Source organism: Pieris rapae, chromosome 19 (assembly GCF_905147795.1).
Source record: "Pieris rapae chromosome 19, ilPieRapa1.1, whole genome shotgun sequence".
NCBI lineage: Eukaryota > Metazoa > Arthropoda > Insecta > Lepidoptera > Pieridae > Pieris > Pieris rapae.
Window position 1 is genome coordinate 6,852,441 of NC_059527.1, and position 22,232 is coordinate 6,874,672.

The following is a 22,232-nucleotide window of genomic DNA, read 5'->3' on the forward strand; positions in this document are numbered from 1 at the left end:
ATATATATATTCAATATATACCAGATGAGTTTTTAATCGGTTCCGTTGACCGCTTGAGTTTTTAACTACTTTTTCTAAGTATACCACGAAAGTTTAAGAAGACTAATTTAGTATTTATATCTAAAACAGGCCGTAAATCCTAGTCGATTATTCATTGCATTGTTACGTATTGTATAGCTGTAACCTTAATATCGGTAATGACCATGCACTTGAAGCAATCAAACTGTGGACGATTGCTGAATAAAACCAAGCAATACGGGATACACTGGGAGCAACGGGCTGGTGAGAGCTACGGGTTTTACACCATGAACGCTTTAAGACAAGCTCAAGAAAAGCGTATGGAGCCGGTGGGGCCGCCTCAGCTACCGACTCTTACAGATACTGTCCGACATGGCTGTTTCAGCAGCTATTCACATGAGGTAGTCGGGCTTGAAGAGACAGCAAACCAGACGCCGTGTGACGCCGGCGATATTGATGACACGCTCCGAAAGAAAAGTTAATATGTACTTTAAAAAACAAGCATATAGCTTTAAGCGTCATCGTAAACACTAATGAACATTTTTCTCGGTAAAAAATTTAGTTTTAACAATGCAAATCCTACTGAACTTTTAATCCGGTCGTGAACTTCCAACTTTTATGAAATCCGTAAAGCCGACAGTGACATATCGTATTTTGTCACGAAATATACAACAAATATGCGAATATTTCATAAAACGTCTTATTAACACAGTTTTTCTTCTTTCTATGTTTGTGTGAAATTAAAACTTCCTCGTCAGACAATGTGAGGAAACTGAAACGCCTTGGAATTGAGATGGAAGGCATTCTTAACGACCATAATATTAAATGATCCTGACTTTTGTTACGGTAGTAATTTTTTTTGGTTGTAACCTTATGACATAAGGTTACAACCAAGGAGGTAAAGGAGAGATAAAGGTAATGGATGTAAGAGAATGAATATTGTTTACAACTAATGTTTCGATCGAAGTTGTTATATTGATAAAATGCATATAAAACAATTAATTTATGATTTCTGACGAAAAATTAAATTAAGTGGATGGTTTGATTTTGTGGTTTATGTTTGGTTTGATTTGGATAGACAAACACTTATTTGTCCAAACCAAGTAGGTGGTAAAGAAGAATAACTTAGTACAACGTCTGTCAGGTCCACTAGTTTATTATATTTTCTATTCACGTGCCGTAAATTATAGCGTTTAGTCTGTAAATACGTATACATTTTGAGTATATTAAGCTAACAGGGTACTAATTAACAAATAGCAAAATCATTTTCATCGGCAATGCGTCTTAATGAATATTAATGAGTCTCATAAATTATTACATACGACCTTAACTAATATCTAATTATATTTCGCACCTGTGACCGTCGCAATACGTTGGTACACGCAACATTATTTATTAAAGAAAATCCAAACGGAAATTAATATGGAAAATATATATGTTTTGGTTATGTAGTTCTATAACTTAACATGACATGAATAATTTACTTACTGAGATTTATTTATATGAGAATGATTTTTCTTTCGTCTCTTTCTGTTTCATTGTGTATACGAAGTGACGGCCACACGAAGAACGGTTCGGTGGCCGTCAATACACAATTCATACTAAAATAATAAGTCCTGAGTACATACCTCTTTATGATATGATGACAGGCACACTATATTGTCAGCCGTAAGGATTTTGATTTTGTTTAGAAACAAGAGAAGTTAGACTGATGCTGATTGATACCTTGCCTCACAATAGTTCTGAAACACGCACTACACACTCACTATAAAATTCTAAATAGTGGACGTAACTATTGACAAATATAATTAACAAAAAGTATATATAAAGTGCATGTAACATAATCCGAGTAATCAATAATGACTATAAAAAAAATGTGAGGATCGGCCGAGTAAGAATATTTTATCAAATTATGTTATATTAAAATTATATATTTCGAACAATAGTATTAATGATACAAATAAAGTGCTTAGCGAGCGTGTCTTTATATAAACAATATAAATTTTGGATACTTGAATTAACAACGACTATTGAATCTATTGTTAGCGATATCGAAGTGCCAATTAATGGCTACCATTCTGTCACTTCTAAGAGCCTTGGTTGCGTATTTCTAATTTCGATGTTCGTATATAACAAATTAATTCTAAAGAGTTAATTTGTTATATAAATACTGTTACATCCCGATTTTATTACCTCCTTTGTGTTATGCTATGTTGAAAGGGGCTATTCAAGTATTACGTCATCAGTATAAGTAGTCAGTTAGTAGTATAGTCAGTAATTGTATAAGCAAAATGTATTATTTTATTTTGTAGGAATCCTCGAAAATGCATTTCGTTTTCAAGCATATGCAATGTGTGGGTAAAATATATAAAAAGTAAATAATTACCGTTGACGTGATAACCAAATATGATAATCAAGGCCCCTTTAATGCGTGATACTTAAAGGCACCCAAAGGTTCGCTTCATCACCCAACCATATTCAAAAATATTTTCAATAAAGAACGGTAAATACCTTCACAATATTAAAAGCAAACATAATTTTTATTACTTATGATAAACTGCATTACGGCTTCAAACACACGACCCTCGGTTCATGAATAGGTTACTACTACTATAAGGTATCATAATTACGTTTTTTCTGTTTATAAAAAGGTATAAGTATTCACCCTTGTATTATTTCAAGTTTTCCCTAAAGTCACTTATACTTATGAGAGCATAATTTTTGCCAAGGAAATGGCAGCACTTATTCTTGGTCTTATTCAATATTATAAGTACAAGGAAACGTTTTACATATTTTGTTGTTATATGTGTAATAAGGATTTCGTGTTGTTCGTTTTGCTACTTAACAATATATTTATCCTTTATTACCTTATACAAAAACATACACATAACTAAAAAATAAAAAACAGGTTACAAAAGTTATAAGGCAACGGGCGGCCTCATGTTTCAGTCAATTTACAACTAGCTATAATGAATCGTAACTACATTATCTATTTTTGAAAAGTGTAAAACTGTTTAGTAACATATTTTGTTTTAATGGCGTTTATATAGACTTTTTTTTTATAAAACACGGTAGTAAAAGGGCTCACCTGATGTTAAGTGATACCGCCGCCCTTGGACATTCTCAATGCCAGAGGGCTTGTTTGCGTTGCTGGCTTTTTAAGAATTGGTACGCTTTGAAAGACCCTAAGTCGAATTAGTTCGGAAATACTTCAGTGGGCAGCTGGTTCTATAAACTAGTGGTGCGTGGAAAATACTACCTTGAAAAACGTTCAGTTTTGAAACTGCGGACGTCGAGGTAATACGGGTAGAATTTGTGTTCGGTTTTGACGTCCGATTATGAAACTCAGCTGCAGTTATTAATCCGAACAACTCCTCGGAACACTCTCCATGGTAACCTGGCATTCAACTTAATTCTATAATATATATAATATATCTATCTATTTATAATAATTTTAAATATCTTAAAATCTATATCTTGACTGATTCACAAGACAATAAAGGTTTAGATTAATATGACTAATAAACGAATCTATCAAATTCAATACTTAAGTTACTTTTATTTCGCGTATATTAATCGCACTATTTCAAAAGGCTTTTTCGATATAATCATATTTATTTGTTTCAGATACAAGAATATAATGGAGCAAATAGCGAAGTACATAATCATCATAGCCTCACTTTTAACAGTGACCCCGTTAGTCACAGAGAGCAAAAACGACACGAAACCTAAAATAGACAGACGTTATTACCAAATGCCAATCTTCATTAACGTGTGCGATATTAGCGACCGTCGCTCAAAAGTGCATTGCTACTGTGACAGTAATAAACCAAAATTGGCGACTAGAGCCGACTGCTGGATATTTAGCGGCGGACTCACTGAAGACGATCCGATTTGGCTTAGTTTTTCCTCTCAGTCAGAGATAGAGCATCTCATTTTCAATGTACGCATCGATGACGCATTGACGTTCATCCCAGCGAAGGCCATAGTTAGATTAGACAAATTAAAGTTTCTCTCTATTCAATTTGGAACTATTAAACGACTCCCGCCCTACGCATTCACGAACTCATCGACAGTTCGACAGATAGTATTGAAGTCAAATAAAATATCGAAATTAGATAAACACTCGTTCTCCCAACTCATGATGCTTTCGAATCTAAGTTTAGAAGACAATCTCATATCGGAACTTAAGAGGGATGTATTCTTTAACCTACCCAACTTACATGTATTGCACTTGACGAACAATAACCTAAGTTTGTTGCACGAAGGTTGTTTCAAACACTTGAACAACTTGATAGAATTAAGATTGGATATGAATTATATATCGGTCGTGACAAAAGAAATGTTGGAAGGGCTGGAGAATCTATCCAGATTGAATTTGAAGAACAATAAATTGACAATGATCGGGAACCTGGCTTTCAGCGAACTATGGGGATTAAAAGAATTGATGTTGGATAATAATGCGATTGAGTACATATCGGAGCGCGCGTTCGGTGGACTGATTCAGTTAAGAAAGTTGACGCTATCGGGTAACAAGTTGACATCGTTTTACGACGATATACTGGAGGATATAGGCAGTCTCATCGTGCTGGATTTGAGGGATAATCTGCTGACGACGATTTCGTACGAAACTGTCAGGCCTGTTGTGGAAAACGATAAGGCTCTTTCGTCAGTTGTTTATTTAGATGGTAAGTGATTTTCAAGTTCTTTTCTAATTACTAAGCACGACGCCGCAGTTTCCTGGTTACTTATGACTAGATAGTTGATTAAGTTTCTGACTATTAATTAAAGAATATAATCTATCATATTATGTCAATCCATGAATAGTTTTATTAAAGTAAAGTTAAATTAATATGAAATATATACCCTATTCAATAATTATAGTTAGTATAGACTCGGCCAAGCGTTGCTGTGTCTAAGGTTTTTGTTGTATTACATAGATATTAGAAGGGAAACGGTAGGAGAACTTTTGTGAAAGGAAGATAGCTTATGTGAAACGTTGGTACTGTTAACACAGCGCCATCTGTTGGAATTGCATGAAATAAAAAACAAATATTTGCAATAAAATAAAATTGCTACTACAATTAAAGATCTAAGCTATCCTGTCTCTTATGTTGGACCAGACTGTTCACGGTAAAATCGGTTAAGTAGTTTAGGAGTCCATCACGAACAAACATCGTGACAGGTGATTTATATATATTAAGATATATAAACACGACACAAAAGCGTAAAAAATAATAATACAATATTTCATGTAAAAAAAGCAATTATAAACGTCTTCTCTTGTAAATTAAACCTGTATAAATTTTAGTAATCTCACCTGAAAGTGCATGCAAAGTGGTTGTAATAATCTGAGCAAAGTTTAGTTAGGAAATTAGTTTACAGGCAAACCCTGTCGTGGGTTTCTGAAAATGAACTTCAAAGTTTCATGTTAACATTTTTATGATAAGCTTTTTAACAAGGTACAGATAATAGCATTAATAACTAAGGGTATATATATTTATATATATATATATATATATATATATATAGATAAAGGATATTTGCAATAACCTTTTTACGTTAGTATTGTTCATTGTTGTTTAAATCACTACTGCCTACGCCGTTACAAGTTCTCATGTCAATTTCACACGTGTATATTCTATTTATAAATATATTTTCATAACTATTTTATTATCTAATTTAATTAAATTATTAAGAAAAACAGTTTAGATGTAAAAGGAAGAGACTGGCTGCCCACAACACAGGGAATCCTAGTGTGGGGGCCAGTGCACTCTACTTTATAGAAACATTCATGTATTTTGTGTCTAATAAAGTTCTTTCTTTCTTTCTTTATGTCTTCATTGTAACATGTGTGATGTTTGATAGCCATAATATAAAATAAAAATGTTATAAATTTAACAAAAATATGAAAGGGAATACTAATCAAGTAGTAATCTCTAAACATACAGTATAAGCACTATATGTTTCAATCTACATTTTAAAAGTTATTATGACACAGTGCTCAAATGATATTTACGAATGACGATAAACTAGGTAAATAAAATAACTAATTCTTAAAACATGAAAGAAAGAAGGATAAATTTTTCTATATATTTCAAAGTAGTGATGCATCGTTGTAGGCATAGCGCCATTGTTATTATAAATGTTTTGATCACAAAAACACAAATTTGAAATCGTTTTTATGAATCCATTCCCATAGAGTTTTATTTGTAAGTTGTACATACAATCAAAAGTTCACATATTGGTACACACAACAGCGTACTTTGTCCTAAAAAATAAATTTTGTATAGAAATTACAATTACAATTATGAGTCATATTATCACTATATATTTGAGCAATTTTAAAATTTATTATAACCTTATCAAATTAATATTAATTATAATGTTACCAAAAAAATTTAATGTATCTTATATTCTTGACTCCACTTGAACACATAATATGATACATAATTTCATCAAAATCTGTCCAGCCGTTAAATTAAGAACATGCACAAATGTTTACATATATACCAGGTGTTTATTTGGCGTATAAATAAATAACCTAGATACCGACTACAGCGCCATCTGACGAGCTGATTTCAGAATTTAAATTCTAAAACATCCAGGGAGCCACCCAAACGTGTACAAAAAAAATCATTCTAATTGGCCCAGCCGTTTAAGAGCAGTTCAGTAGCATACACACGAACAGTAGAATTAAATATGTAAGGTTACTCTTAAATATATAAGTTATTATTATTATACTATCACGTAGAAATATAACCGTAATAAAACGTATGCCTAATAAAACAGGCTAAACAGAATACTTTTCTCAAAACCCGAATAAAAGATCTAATAAACAGTGAGAGCCAATAAAAGTAAAAAGAAACATAAATGTGACGCATCTGCCGATAACCGGTTGTTTTAATCAGAATGATCGAAGAGCTTCGCACTTGCCAATATAGAGATGAACGTAGATAAATTGGAAAAGAAGGGACATTTTTTACACTATATACGAAAATGAGGTCAAAGTCTATCTTTGTGATAACCATTTAGATTCATAGTTCTAAGTTTTGTAAAGAATACGAATTAAAAGTGTCTTAAGTATTTCCGAACCAATTTGACTTAGGGTCCTTCAAGAAAAGAGCGTACCAATTTTTAAATGGCCGGCAACAGCCGAGAGTGTCCAAGGGCCATGGGCGGCGGTATCACTTAAAATCAGGTGAGCCTCCTGCCCGTTTGCCCCCTGTTCTATAAAAAAAACGTTATGTCTATAAGTAGCTACTTAGGTTTGGTTATTATAGTTATCTTATACTTTTTTCTATTTGTAATTGTAATGTCAAGTTTTTAGTAACTTTGACAGCTACAAAAATCTCATCAATTTTATTCAACCACAAACTTTGAGCAGAAATCTCACAACTCTTTTTTTTAAATAGGCTGACATATCTACATCTAAATATATAAAATTCTCGTGTCACAAGATTGGTTTCCATACACCTAAACGGCTCGACAGATTCCTTTAATTTTTTATGCATATTCAGTAAGTGTGAGAATCGGCTTCAAACCTCAAGTCATAAGGGTGGTCCACCCCTAAACTTTTATTTTTTCGACAATTTTTTAGTTTTCATGATACATCATACAAAAATACATACAACTCCTAATTTCATCTAATTTTGTAAGCTGCAACTTCCCTTACGATTAAAGCCTATTTTTATTTGTTAATTAAAAACTTACGACACGAACTCTGAGGTTTATAGAGAAAACTCACAACAACCTAAAAAGTTTTCATTCCGGAAAACCGTCTCTGGGGTTGGTATATACTAAACAGGTAGGCTAACATTAAGGAGAAACGAAGTTTCGCGGGGCAGTCTATAATATTTTTTGGCATTCTGACTCGTGTTATTTAGAAATAATATTTGTTATATGTTTAGTAAATAAACTCAAAAACTAATTTCAATTCCAATTCACCATCTTAAGAAAGTTACAATATCCGTTAACTAAAAAGGTCACACTTAACTCCAATATTAAATAAAATGGCCAACATTACGAAGCTAGGTATATGCGTATAAGACTCTGCTGTTAGCGCATCACGCCTAAGGCGATCGCTGGTGGCTTCTGTAATATCAACATATATAAGATGCAAGATGTACAAGAAATAATAAATGAAAGGGTAATAGTTAAAAGTATATCTGTATCTACCTTTTCACGTTGTATCTACGTAAATCAGTCTTGAATTGTACCTATCGCAAGGGCAGCGATAAATTTCACCCATTTCCATCGAGGAATGCCATTTTATTTACAAACATTCCCGCTTGTTTATTAGCTGCTTTATAACGCCATTCTGTAAGCGTATAGACTTTTATATTATTCACGAGTGGGATTTCGTATTTGAGCATTGAAAATAAAAAAGTTGTTTATATTTTGGGCTTTTTAGTACGTCGTGAATAATACAACGGAGTTGGAAAGATGGAATAATAATGTAATTTAAAAATGTTTCCTTTTGCACATTAAGTACGTTAGTAGGCTCTTTTAACATTATATTCTTGAAAAACTTGGTGTCGTAGAAACCAAAAATTACTCACTTTTTATATAAATCCTACTATAAATCCTCTACGCATATATAAATCCAAAAACTAAATATACTATAACAATAATAATAATAGCCTTTATTCAGATACATTTTACATTATATATTATAAACATTGAAACAAATTTCCATTTTAATCGAATTCTGGTGCATCTGTGTGGCTTTTTTGGCAAAGGCCCCCTCCAAATCCCGCCATTCCATTCATTCCTCAGTTATGCAGTTTTTTGCTCCTTTTTTCTGTACCTCTTGTGATGTGTCCCAACCATTTCCACTTTAGTTTCTTGATTGTTATTGTAACATCTGTTACCTTAGTTTTTTTCCTTAATGCTGTATTCTTTATTTTGTCTCTTCTTCAATAATCATACATCGTTCCATCGCTCTTTGACACACCTGTAGCTTTGTATACTGCGCTTTAGTAATATAATAATAATACTAACTAATAAATAAATATACTATACATAACATAAATATACAAAAATAATAAACTATAATGTAATACGCATATATTCAAAGTTTTGAATACTTCAAATCATTTATACAAATGCTGTACATATACCGTGTACAATAAATCTTACTTTCACGCTAAATGACCCCGGGTATATAAACCTGATATACCGGTGTAGTGCCTAATTGAGTCGTTAATCATCAGAATTATTATCAAATTCGATCAAATGGCTGCAGCATTAACACTCTTATTAATGATTTGCTATTTACTTTTTCATCACGCAATGTACATACAGAAGATGACGATACTTGAAGCACTTTATTTAATTATAAGTAATCTAACAGCTTATACTTATACATATTATAATACAAAACACTAAAACAATACAGAAAGCCAAAACAAAAAGTCTCCTATTAATATTATTACAACAATACAAAAGTATTGCATAATAATTAACTGTAGAATCTGAGCGATCCCCAACCCAAGTTATTGAACGTTGTTTCCGTAAGTAATTTAGTTAAGTGCTCTTTGACTATCCGCAATATAAATTAAAAGGAGAGTGCATTGTATGGAACTAATTGTAATTAGGACAAATGTAAGGAATATATAAGAGTATTGCAACATATTACATTTTTTAATAAACGCGTATGTGTACACGTTTTCCCTGTCTCACCTCCCTAGAAGAAGCAAAAAGGCGGGGGCGGTAGCAGAGCAAGCGGAAATTAATATGAGACTTTCCTCCAACTTCTGTTATTTTCCCTTTGGAGTAGAATCTTGGGACGTCGGGTTCAAGTGCACAGGTGCTAATTTAAGTGTGCGCCTGGTAGGTAGAACCGGTGACCCCAGTTCTGGTCCTTTCCTCGACGAATAATTATCGTAATACACCGAGGAAATCCTGCGATACAGGTGACTGCCACAAGGACTAAACTTTTTAAATATATTTTAATTTTCTTTTTATTTAGAAAATTGTAAATACTTTATATTTGATCGTTATGAACTTATAAATCTTATAATTAATTAAAAAATCTAGCTAACTAATAGTAATTCCTATATAAATAATATACCGTACTTTTACGTCTAAATTAATCCAACTGAATGTTTCTGGTTTTGAGACTGACACAAAGACTGTGCGGATACAATTTTAAAAATATACGCTAGGCGGATTAATTCAGTTACTATACGTTTTGTTAAAAAAATTGTCAAGAGTAATAGTTTAGATCTTCTGTTGTAATTTTGCATTTTTTTTTGGGACATAATAATGTCTAAGTAAGATAATAATTAAAACTTATTTTTGCCAAAAGCAAAATCTTTCGTCTTTGTTACATTTTTAACACATTGAATGCTTAAACAATTGATACAAAGTAACAGCCGGAAATCAAAATTTTTATGGCGAATTTTGATTAAGTAAATATGAATTTTTGAAAATATGTATATTATTATTTAAAGACGGACAATAACTCTTAAATAGGCTGAACTTCAAAAATTATGAAACAGACTCAAAAATGTGTCTACCGCTTGTCCATAGGTCTCGAATAAAACAGGAACTGAATGTAACCCATTCTGTAGAACTAACAAATACTGTTAAAGGAACATTTTTGCAAAATTGTGAAATATCTGCAACCGTTGAATTATTTATTCCTGCCTGGGGAGATAGCAGCTCCAGAATATTTCAGTATTCAAAGCAACTTAGTGAAATACAGGTTAAATTACTGGTCATTTGAGACTCTGATGCGATGTCTCAAAGTTACCGAAGAAGTATTATGCAGTATTGCATGAGTTTAAGCATCGTTCGATAGAATGTAGTATCTGTATATTTTCCCTATTTAAATAGACATTTGTTCGCTCTACAATATTAACGACAACTATCATTTTATGTTGTATATATCACTGGTCTTAGTATAAAAGTTTTAAATCTGGTTGACGGCAAAACTGTGTTGTAGTTACCACACTGTTGTAAACTTCTTTTTTTCTGAATATATATACATTTAAAAAATAAACAAATAAAAAAACTTTTAATATATTTAAAAAGTTGTTTCAAATATGTATAATGTTTATTGTTTTTTTTACTTTAAATAACTATTTACAAATACAAAGTGTAACAAATATTCTATCAAAAATTTCATTTTTGGCTTTGTCTATTACCTAAGTGTTTTATAATATGTATATGTGTTAGCTGAAAGATTACTAATAAATAAATAAATATTTGTGGAGTAGTTTTTGAATATAATTTATATTAATTTCCCGATTTATAAAAACGACTTTATTACACTATTTTAACTAAAATGTATATTCGGTTTCCGTTCTTTTGTTTACGATGTATTCTTTTAATTTTTAATGCACTGTGACAGTGTTTTTTATACAAGGACGGTGGGATATTTAATAAATAAATAGGTTTAAAATATATACGGGTTTGGTTATGGTTTATTTTTTAAGTATAAAAGAAACATATAAAAGACAAAACAAAAAAAAAAATATATATATTCAGATTGTTATTTGTTACGTTAATACAATCTACTATGGTTTTACTCACTGTTGTTCTTTGAACTAAAAAACCTAAAATCATATTTATTTCCAAAATGAGCAATTAATGTTTTAAACTATTTCAAATAATAAGACTTATTAAAACGGAACGAGAATAGTGCTTCGTGAATGCAAGCCAAATACCGTAGCACTAAATTAACCGTTGTCGGAAATCACGAACATACTTCAAATATTTGAAGCCACCATTAAACTAACATTTAAGCTCAGTACTCCTAGGGTAAACTCTTGCTCCTTAGTGAATGCGTTTTTTTATATACACGCAAAATTCTAATTTAATTTAATTAAAATACCACTATAGTGATAATTAAAATGATTTATTAAAATATAAAAATAGGTGAAAGTGTGTTACTGCTAGTAAGAGCGATGATTATATGGAGCAGATCGAGATAAGAGAGCAGCAACAGAAAAATTGCTATCGTAAAAAAAGTCAGGATTACTTATTATAGTGCTTAAGTATTCTTTAATTTTCTTATTTTGCGCGCAATTCGTTAATTTTTCATTCATAAGAATCTTCTCCTGACAATAGCAAACACAACAAAAACAGAATTGGCGAAATCGGTCGAGTCGTTTACGCGTCATGCCATGACCAATTGAAATAGGAATTTATTTTTATATATATTTCTTTATTTATTAGAAATAATATACAGGAATGTTTCGATAAAGTAGAGTGCACTGGCCCCCACACTAGGATTCCCTATGTTGTGGGCAGCCAGTCTCTTCCTTTTCACATCTAAACAGCTTGATTCATTCTACATAACACATTTATATCTGTACTATTTTTGTACAGTAAGAATGTTTTCTGTATCAGTATAGGACAGCTTAACAAGATATTGTTTGAGTTTTTTAGTAAAAGTATGTAATATAGTTGTAGGATAAGAATTAGACTTATGGTCAGGACTGTTTATTAATTTCTACGCTTTTTATGTTACCTAACAGCATAAAGACTCTTGTAAGAGCACTCTCCGGATCGTAATAATTCCATTTACGATATGCAATATTTCAACGTCAGTTCAATTCAACGTTCTGTTACATCCGAACGAATATTGTACGTGAGAACTCGAATCCATTTTTCTTAACCGACTGTGGCGCGGAATCGCATCTATCTTGATCACAACGGTTTAGGCCTAGCATACATGCTACACTTGTCACTTGCCTGTTCATATTTTACTATACACAAACAAGACTAGTAGTTCTGTTGAAACAAATTGTTAATGTATGCCCGCGAGTGAAATTCAATTCGCACTGTTTTAAAGTACATTTATCTTATCTCAGTAAAACAAATTTGATAGAGCGATGCTTGAATTTTCTAGTAATATTTTATTGACTGATATATTGTTATTTATTGACGGAAAATAAACACATTTCTAAAGCGTGAGTGACTATCACAATTTAAACCCAAGAAGTGGGAATAGACTTGCTTTCCAGCTTTCAGACTTCATAAGACCCTCACTCATTAATGGGAAAAAGTATACAGAATACAGATATATAAGAAAATTCCAGATCATGTAACCAACCTTCCGTTGCATAAGTTTAAACTTTATATCAAGGAAACTCCTAATAAAAAAGCATATTACAAAGTTCAAGAATACATAGATGATAACAATACACTAATACCGCTATAAGATAGATGATGATGGATGGCGTAATTTTGACGAGCATTGTACAAATTGTACCTAAATGATTTTGATTTTTGATTCGAAATTATTGAAGATAGCTCTGAATTATCTTAACACAACTATTTAGAAGGCTCATTAATGAATTACTTCATTTCTGAAGGCTGTATTATTGGCGTCACACAACTTTCTCAGATCTCCTGTCTTCCAGCCTCAGTGCCTGGCTGAGGGTAAGGCTTGTAAAGGCCTTTGCTTGATTGGCTCCTGGAGCGGTCTCGAGGTCTGGTGCCCACTATAAGTTTTTCTAAAATTTCTGAATCTCCGTTACACGTCCAAATGTATATGATTTTGTACCTGTTACCTTAGGATGGATTTAGAAAAAAATTGTTTCTACAATTGTACTACATTCTACTGTATTAGAATTTATTTATTCATCATAACAAATAACTGTTTACGTAACGTAATCGATTGCTGGCCTTGTTCACATCTTGTATCTGTCTAACACAAAACGTATTGGAAACTGAATAAATTGTGCCATGTACACAAGTCCAGGCGAGATTTATTGTCACACGGAACACTCTGTCTTGCTAAGCTTTCTTTGGTCCGAGAACATGCGATAAACACAACTGTATACCGATATTCTGTTTGCAATTCAAATCCTTCTAAACACAGTTGGAAAACCTTTTATTACGTAAAACGTGACAAATTAATAGGGTTTCAGACATGAATCTATGGTTTTTTAAAGAGAGTTGGTTTATATGTATTAATGTTGGTTTATATGTATTAATGTCGGTTTAAATGTATAAAAGAAAATCTGTGTAAAAAGGCTTACTATAAAGTTATTGATTATCTAGTTGATAAAAGGGCCTGGGACTAGTGCTGGACAGGCTACCTCTAATAATTTGATATATTTGTTTTAAATATTGTTTGATGATTTGCTTGTTAAAAGAGTACCGAGAGTTTTTTACGCCGGCTTTTTCTCTCGGCCTACACCCTCTGTCTTTGTCTTTGCCGATGAGTAGGGATGTCTACAGGTTCGAATTGATTGACGTGGAATAAGTGATACCTAGATGATCTTATGTTCCAAAATAAACGTATTTTATTTATTTATTTATATATTGAAGCACTATTCATAAACATATTTAGCAGTATATAGCAGTGTTTGCATAGCTTAAGCAATTACACACTTAAGTTTCATGAGGTCGTATGTTTGAATCCCGGCTGTGCACCCAATGTATTCTATGTACGCACTTAGCACTCACTCGTACGGTTTCTCGGAAACTTCGTGACGAAACCGAGAGCCTTTGAAAAATAGATGACATGGGTCAGGCATAGAAGACAGATAATTTGCTTTGTTTATTTTTGAAGTTTAAAGAACTTTATTCCTAATGTTTACTTGCGAAAATTAATATATACGAACGAGATACACGTCGCCATCATCCGTCCTAATTTTAGTCTACTAGGCTCATTCTGATATATCTTTAATGACCTTTTGAATTGGTTAAACGTGCTAATATTATGAATTTTAGACGGTAATTGGTTAATAATTATATATAAATATAATATCGTTGTTTAACCGTCGTAATTTTGGTTTTTTGATAATAAACAGTTTAACACAAACGTAGACGCCATGAAATATAAAATATAAATTTGATTTTTTTTTCAATTTATCCCTAATGGGAAAGGCAAAGGACTTTAGTCCATACAGCCAAAATAAAATTTGATTCTGATTTGACAAGCAAAAGTGTCGTGTCGCGTTTTGACAATTAACCATCAACCGTAACCGGACTTTTGACATTCACGACCCGATTTATTAATAACAATATGTTTTAACATTATAATTATTCTAAGCGTTAAACTAAGCCATTCGTTAGTGGTAACGACGTAGATACTGGCTTTAATTCTAAACGCGTCCAGAAGTAATTATCTGGTCGGGAATAAAGCCAAAACTAATGTTAGGAGTTAAATATTATAACGTTATTATGAAATCAGTTTAAAAAAATATATATATACCACATGTTTACACGTGTTTTTATTGAATCTTACATATGTCTGATTGTGTCAATGATAAGCAGCGACGTAATTTTAAGAGATTATAAAAATAAACTGTATTGACAATATACTTGAAATAGATTTGTTATTAATAGAAAATTAAAATAAATTTAAAAAGTTCGGTCCCTGTGACATTGACTGCGATACGATGCTCAATCGTTGAGCAAGGGAATTACCAGCTGTGGGGTCAAATATAGTATGTCTTATTTATTCTTATTAAGAAAATATTTAAATAAAAATTCAAATATTACTTCGAATTTTTTGCAGCTTTCAAATAAAATTCACGAGATGCAAATCACGTAAAAAATGTGCGTTGAAGTCATTATCATATAGTTTAATATTGCGATATCGAGTTACATCTATAGACAGACGCTTTGTTTCAAAGGTTGTATATATTTATATTTTCGGACTAAATAAGGTAGAACTTTCACTTAAAGACAAGTCTAATATCAGAATTATGTACGAATCATCATTTTTTGTGTGGAAAGTGCTAAGTGCGATTTTAAAAAAACGTGGGCACATAACCAGAATGGTCAAGAACTGTTGAAATACTATTAAGACAACACTGCTTTTTAATCTCTAAAATGAAATAACGGACTTTTTATATAAAAGGGGGCAAAAAGGAGGTTCTCCTGATTTTAAATGATATGGACACTCTCAATACCAAAAGGCTCGCGTATGCGTTGCCGGCCTTTTAACACTACCTTACAATCAAAATTCAATTTCAATTTTCAATCAAATTTCAATTTTCAACCGTGGTGGAAGGTAGTCCATAGCCGTGTTAAAAGTATTATTGGCCGTGTTATAAGTGTTATTATTCAATTTTTAACAATAGTGTTAGCTTTTATAAGTCAAATTTGAAGTAATACAGAATACGTAAAATCAGTGAAGTGAATAATAGTGAATCTAATCAAGCTATGAAGTGCCATGGCTGTAATAACGTATTAAATGTCGATCATTTTTTAAAGTGTAATAATTGCAAACGCAAGTTTTGTTATGAATGCCTTGATGTTGCTGCCGGGTCGACTAAGCAGCTCAGTGCTGAGCAATTGGCATCACTTAATTGTCCTCTGTGTCAGAATGTAACTCGGCGTAAAAACAATGACGATAATACTCCTGTCCGGCGGGGTCGCAATAACCAATCACCAAGCGCCTCCTCATATATAACGACGTGTAAAGAGCCGGAGTGTGATTTTGCTATGAAAACTTCTGCAGGCGCTGACTTTTCTAAGCAGCCGGTTACGTTGGACAGTATTAGCAAACTTATAGACTTGAAACTGTCCCCTGACTCATCGTTTATGCTAAATCTACGGTCCGCGCTTAGAAAGGACTTGAAGGACATGGTGACCGACGAGGTTAGCCGAGCTGTTGAGTTGGTAAAGGCTGACTTCACGACGACAACGGATTTTATCATCTTAGAACAAAATGATTTGAAGTCAAATATTGCAGACAAAGACAATCGAATCAGGGTACTCGAGACTGAACTTACGAAATCTCAAAACACGTTATCAAAACTCCAGAGTCGCTTATTTACAGTTGAAAAGATTTCACGTGACTTAAACCTCGAGATTCACGAGGTACCCGAAAGCAAGACTGAGAATCTGATGGAGTTATTCAAAAAACTCTGTGAGTGTTTAAATGTTGTGGTATCTGAGAGTGATGTTAAAGCATGTCGTCGTGTAGCTAAGATGGACTCAAACTCCAAAAGGCCGCGAAACATACTAGTTACCCTCTCAACGCAGCGTCAGCGTGATACACTCTTGTCTGCGTTGACTCGCTTCAATAAGTCCCACCCTGACACCAAACTATCTACTACCGATATTGGTATTGGCGGCTCGTCGTCGAGCAGGATATACTTGTCTGAACATTTGTCTCCTGAAGCTAAAGAGTTACACCGTGCGGCACGTAAATTTTCTACTGACAAGAACTACAGGTTTGTTTGGGTGCGATATGGCCAAATTTATGTTCGTAAGGATGAATCAAGCCCGGCCATTCTAATTAAAAGTCATGATTCCTTCACTAAATTGTCTTAATTGTTATTACTACTACTAATTTGTTTGTTTATCATTGCTTAGTAAGTTACTTGATCAATTTTTGTTTTTATATACTGAATCACACGTTATTTCCACAATGATTAATATATTTTATCAAAATGTAAACAGAATTCGTAGCAAGTTAACTCAATTTTCTTTAAATCTGTTAAATTCTAACTTCGATATTATATGCTTGACGGAAACGAACTTAAATATGAGTGTTTTCGATGGCGAAGTTGTTGACGCCCGTTACAATCTCTTCAGACGAGATCGTGCGGATTCCTCCTGTGCTAAAACCGAGGGAGGTGGAGTTTTACTCGCCGTCCATAAAAAATACCAGGTCATCCGTCAAGCATCGTGGGATAGTGATATGGAGGATGTCTGGGTTACTCTTATTCCTGAAGCACGTGACACTTCTCGCATAAATTTATGTGTTTGCTATTTGCCTCCTGATATTAGAATTAACAAGCTTGAACTCTTTTATAGCCATTGCCAAAATTTACTTATTAATCGTTTCCCTTTGGATAATTTCTTATTAATTGGTGATTTTAACACACCTGATTACTCTGATTCGATTAATCCCTCTCTGTCAATTTCCCCTAACCCGAGTAAGAAGCTCCTTCTACTAAATGAATTAATGTCACTGTGTAATCTAAAACAGCATAACTTTATCACAAATGCAAACGCTCGCTTGTTGGATTTGGTGCTTTCTAATATAGATTGTATAAGTGTCAATGAAACACTTGCATTAAGTTTGTTAGATAAAAATCATCCCGCAATTTTGATTACTCTTTCTCCGATTCAGATTTCTAAAGGGCTTCAACGCGCTAACATTAAACGGCTTAATTTTGCTAAATGTAATTTTGAAAACATTAAATCTGAACTCCAGTCTGTGAACTGGTCCGAAATCTTATCGTCCCCTTGTATTGATGAGTGCACCGAAGCTTTTTATGAGCTTTTATTTGAAATAATATCAAGAAATACACCAAGTTGTTGTAGCAAATTCTCATCTTATCCAGTCTGGTACAGCAAATCCTTAATTAAATGTAATAAAGAAAAAAACTTATATCATAAACGGTTTAAGAGGTTTGGGAATCCCCGCGATTACGACGTTTTCTCTTTGCTGAGGGAGAGATGCAAATTTCTTACCAAGATTTGTTACGACAAGTATATCGCATCCATCGAGGACTCGTTGGCCAAGGACATAAAATCATTTTGGAGATTTGTGAATAATCGTAAAGGCCATATTTCAGTGCCTCACACCATGACACTTGAAAATACTTCTGAGACAGACGGTCAGGGGATATGTGACCTTTTTTCGCGATACTTTGGTTCAGTTTTTGACGATAAAACTAATAAAACTATATACACTGACCAATCTGGTGCTGTAAATAACACGTATTTTAATATATTATCTGGCTTTTCTATTACGGTAACAGATATCAAACGTAAAATAGATAGTTTGGATATTAACAAAGGGGCGGGTCCTGACCTTCTGCCTCCTATTTTCATAAAAAGTTGCGGAAAGGAGTTGTCCATTCCATTATGTGTTCTCTTTAATAAATCGTTAACTAGTGGTGTGTTTCCTAAGCGCTGGAAAACTGCCCACATAATACCTATTTATAAAAGTGGTGATAAGTCCAATTGTAAAAACTATAGACCGATAAGTATTTTATCTTGCGCTGCTAAATTATTTGAGTCAGTGATGTATACTCATCTGTTCAGTCATTTTAAGCCTGTTCTTTCAGACAAGCAACATGGTTTTGTTAGAAACAGGTCTACGGTCACTAACCTTCTGGAATACAAAAACTATCTCTGTCAAGTGTTTGCCACAGGTGGCCAAGTTGACTCTGTTTACACTGACTTCTCTAAGGCTTTTGACAAAGTAAATCACCATCTGCTCTGTCATAAGTTAGCGTCACATGGTATCCACGGCAGTTTATATAGATGGATCTGCTCATACCTAGACTCTAGAACTCAGTTGGTTGCGTTAAAGGGCTTCATCTCTGCACCTATCGCAGTTACATCGGGAGTACCTCAGGGTTCCCACTTAGGGCCATTATTCTTCGTAGTTTTTATTAATGACCTTATTCAACAACTGTCCTGCAATTGTCTCTTATATGCAGATGACTTAAAAATATTTACTTCTATTACTAATTTAGATGACTGCTTAACATTACAGCGTGATATCAATACCGTATCACTATGGTGCAAGACGAACTACATGTATTTAAATATAGACAAGTGTTTTGTCATATCGTTTACTAATAAACGAAACAAAATCGTATGGAACTACGTCATAGATGGTCAATTAGTTAACAGATCAGATGTTGCAAAAGACCTAGGTATCCTGTTCGATGACAAGCTTTCATTCCGTGCCCACTATAGTCACATCACGTCTAAAGCAAACCATCTACTGGGTTTTATTCTTAGATCCACAAAAGGTTTTAAAAATCCTCGTAGCACCTTGTACTTATACTTCAGCCTCGTAAGAAGTATATTAGAATACGGTAGTCCAATATGGTCGCCGAATTATAAGGTGCACATTGACGATATTGAACGAATTCAGAGGAAATTTCTCAGAATTTTATGTTATCGTATAAAACCTGGCCGGTCTAACTTAAATTATTGCGATAGACTCCTGAAATTTAAAGTTCAACCATTAGAATCCAGACGCATAGTCTTCGACTTAGTTTACCTTTACAAAATCACCCACTCCATTATAGACTCTCCCGAACTACTAGCTCACATTAGCCTTAACATTAGATTTAGTGCCCGTAGAGCTAACGAAGTCAATTTATTTTCCCTTCAAACTTACAAGAATAACATCTCTTTTTACAACCCTTTGACCAGGATGGCTCGTCAATATAACGAGATGGCAAAGAGCAACCACTTACTTGTGGACATATTCTGTCGCAACATCAATAAATTCATTAGTGTCGTTAAAGACATCCTCCATCGTAGGTTAAGTGCTGACCCTTGTGGTCCTGGTTAACGTTACGTTAAATTGGTGTCGAGGAACTTATTATTATTATTATTATTGTTTTTTTTTACTATGTTACCTTTGTTAGTTATGAGCCTTTTATTGATGTAACATTAATTTTGCAGTGTGCACATGGTTTTACATTAGAATCCTGTTCATAACTATTAGTTTTAAGTTTATTTTTGTAAAGATTATAATGTGTTTTGTGCACCAAATAAATAAATAAATAAATAAATAAATCAATTGTATAATGTTAATCACCCTAAACATTATAAATTATGTAAAATTGTGTAGATAATTAATTAACAAAGCTCGTAAGTGGCCTACATGTCAAAGTGCTTCAACAACTGTTCAAATACCCCTATTGCATAAGTGACCTAATTCTAGTAATACTATTAAGCTCTATAACAGCGAACCGGAATTCGATTAATATATTCAAAATGCATGAGTTTATTTAAAGATCTGCTCTAAAGTTAGGTTAAAGAACAATAAGTAATAATAAGAGAAAGAAGAGAAAGGAAGAGTTAATAGTAAGAGGGTAGCAAAGGACTTTAAAACGATAATATTTGTTTATAATAATAAAAGCCTTCATTGCTGTATTTATATATTAGCTACATAAAAGTGTAGGACACTAATTAAAACTAAAAATTTAAAATAAGTACTTATTTTTGATTTCATATATTTTAACTTTGTCTTTTTCTAAAAATAAATACTGTTTAAAAATAAACACACATTAGATGATGCCGGTACATTTAATTCTAACAAAATATGTTTATTATTTTTCTATATGGTTAATTAATTTTGAAAATGTTTGTTAAAAAGCTTCTTGCATCTTAGAAGTGTTTGATTCGTGGAATATTTTTGCATACATTATTTATAAAACCATTATGATTTATGAAACTAAACAATACTTGTCTGTCTGACAGAAATCGCCGATAGGATCACATATAAATTGATGATGAACATTCATTGTTTATTTTTCTTATCCAGTACTCAAAGCGTTTCTCTTTGCAGGTAATCCTCTGAGTTGCAATTGCCGTCTGTCCTGGATTTATACCCTGCGCAATGAAACGAAAGACAACACACTCAGACAGGCTTTGGACAAAGTTACATGTGTTGCTGAAAACAATGAGATTGATAGAAGTTTAAACGATCAAATTGATGAACAAGTAGAAAATCCTGTTTCAACTATAGAAAATTACGATTATTACGACAAAAATGATGAAAAAGAAGAGAAGGTCACAGAAACGAGAGGTAAAGCTATTAAACTATTAGATTTACCGTTAGAAGAACTACCGTGCCCAAAAGAACTGATGCGGTCTATTGAAGAGTCATATGGTCACCCAATTCAGAATGAAATAAGGTTGAAGGCATACTCAAAAGACGATAGAAACTTACCACACATAATCCTTATCGTAATGATGATGCTTATCTAAGATGTTAATAACGAATCAATACTATTTGTGATATTAGATGTTAAAATTTTAACTGTAGTCTGGATTTTCAAAATATGTAAAATTTTACAAACTTCTGTTGTTTGAAGGTAGATTTGGAAAAGTTAAATTAATCTTTGAGACTCAACATTGGCTTATGTTATAACTTTGTTTAGAAAAATTGTAAGATGTCTGTTGAACTGAAACCTACGCATTTATAAATTAAATGTATATAATGTTATACATTATATTATAGTTAATTACTAAATATAAGGTTATAACGTTAAGATATTTCTAAGGAAGCTTTTTTCATTTAACTTATTTCATCTGCAAATAAATCAACAAGTTTGCTTTGAACAAAGCTTTTTCTGCGAGAACTTGGTCGTCATTTTTGTAGAGCAAGTTTATAAAGCACAATATAACTTGAGACCAGAGTTAAATATTAAATGAATTCCACAAACTTTTGTCACGGCCTTGTTAAGTGAAACGCTAATATTTTAAAAGCATATTGGCGTTGTTTCGCCATGAAGTAGGTTACTTTATAGGTT

The 22,232-nt window shown here is 32.7% G+C and overlaps 1 protein-coding gene across 1 annotated transcript; it reads left to right on the forward strand.

Moving 5' to 3' along the window:
* Positions 1–3,658: 3,658 nt before the first annotated feature.
* On the forward strand, positions 3,659–21,894 carry LOC110998047 (connectin-like). Its single transcript, XM_022266509.2, has 2 exons — positions 3,659–4,706; positions 21,266–21,894. The coding sequence occupies exons 1-2, from the start codon at positions 3,659–3,661 to the stop codon at positions 21,685–21,687; spliced, it is 1,470 nt and encodes a 489-aa protein (XP_022122201.2). The 3' UTR covers positions 21,688–21,894.
* The last annotated feature ends 338 nt before the right edge of the window (positions 21,895–22,232 follow it).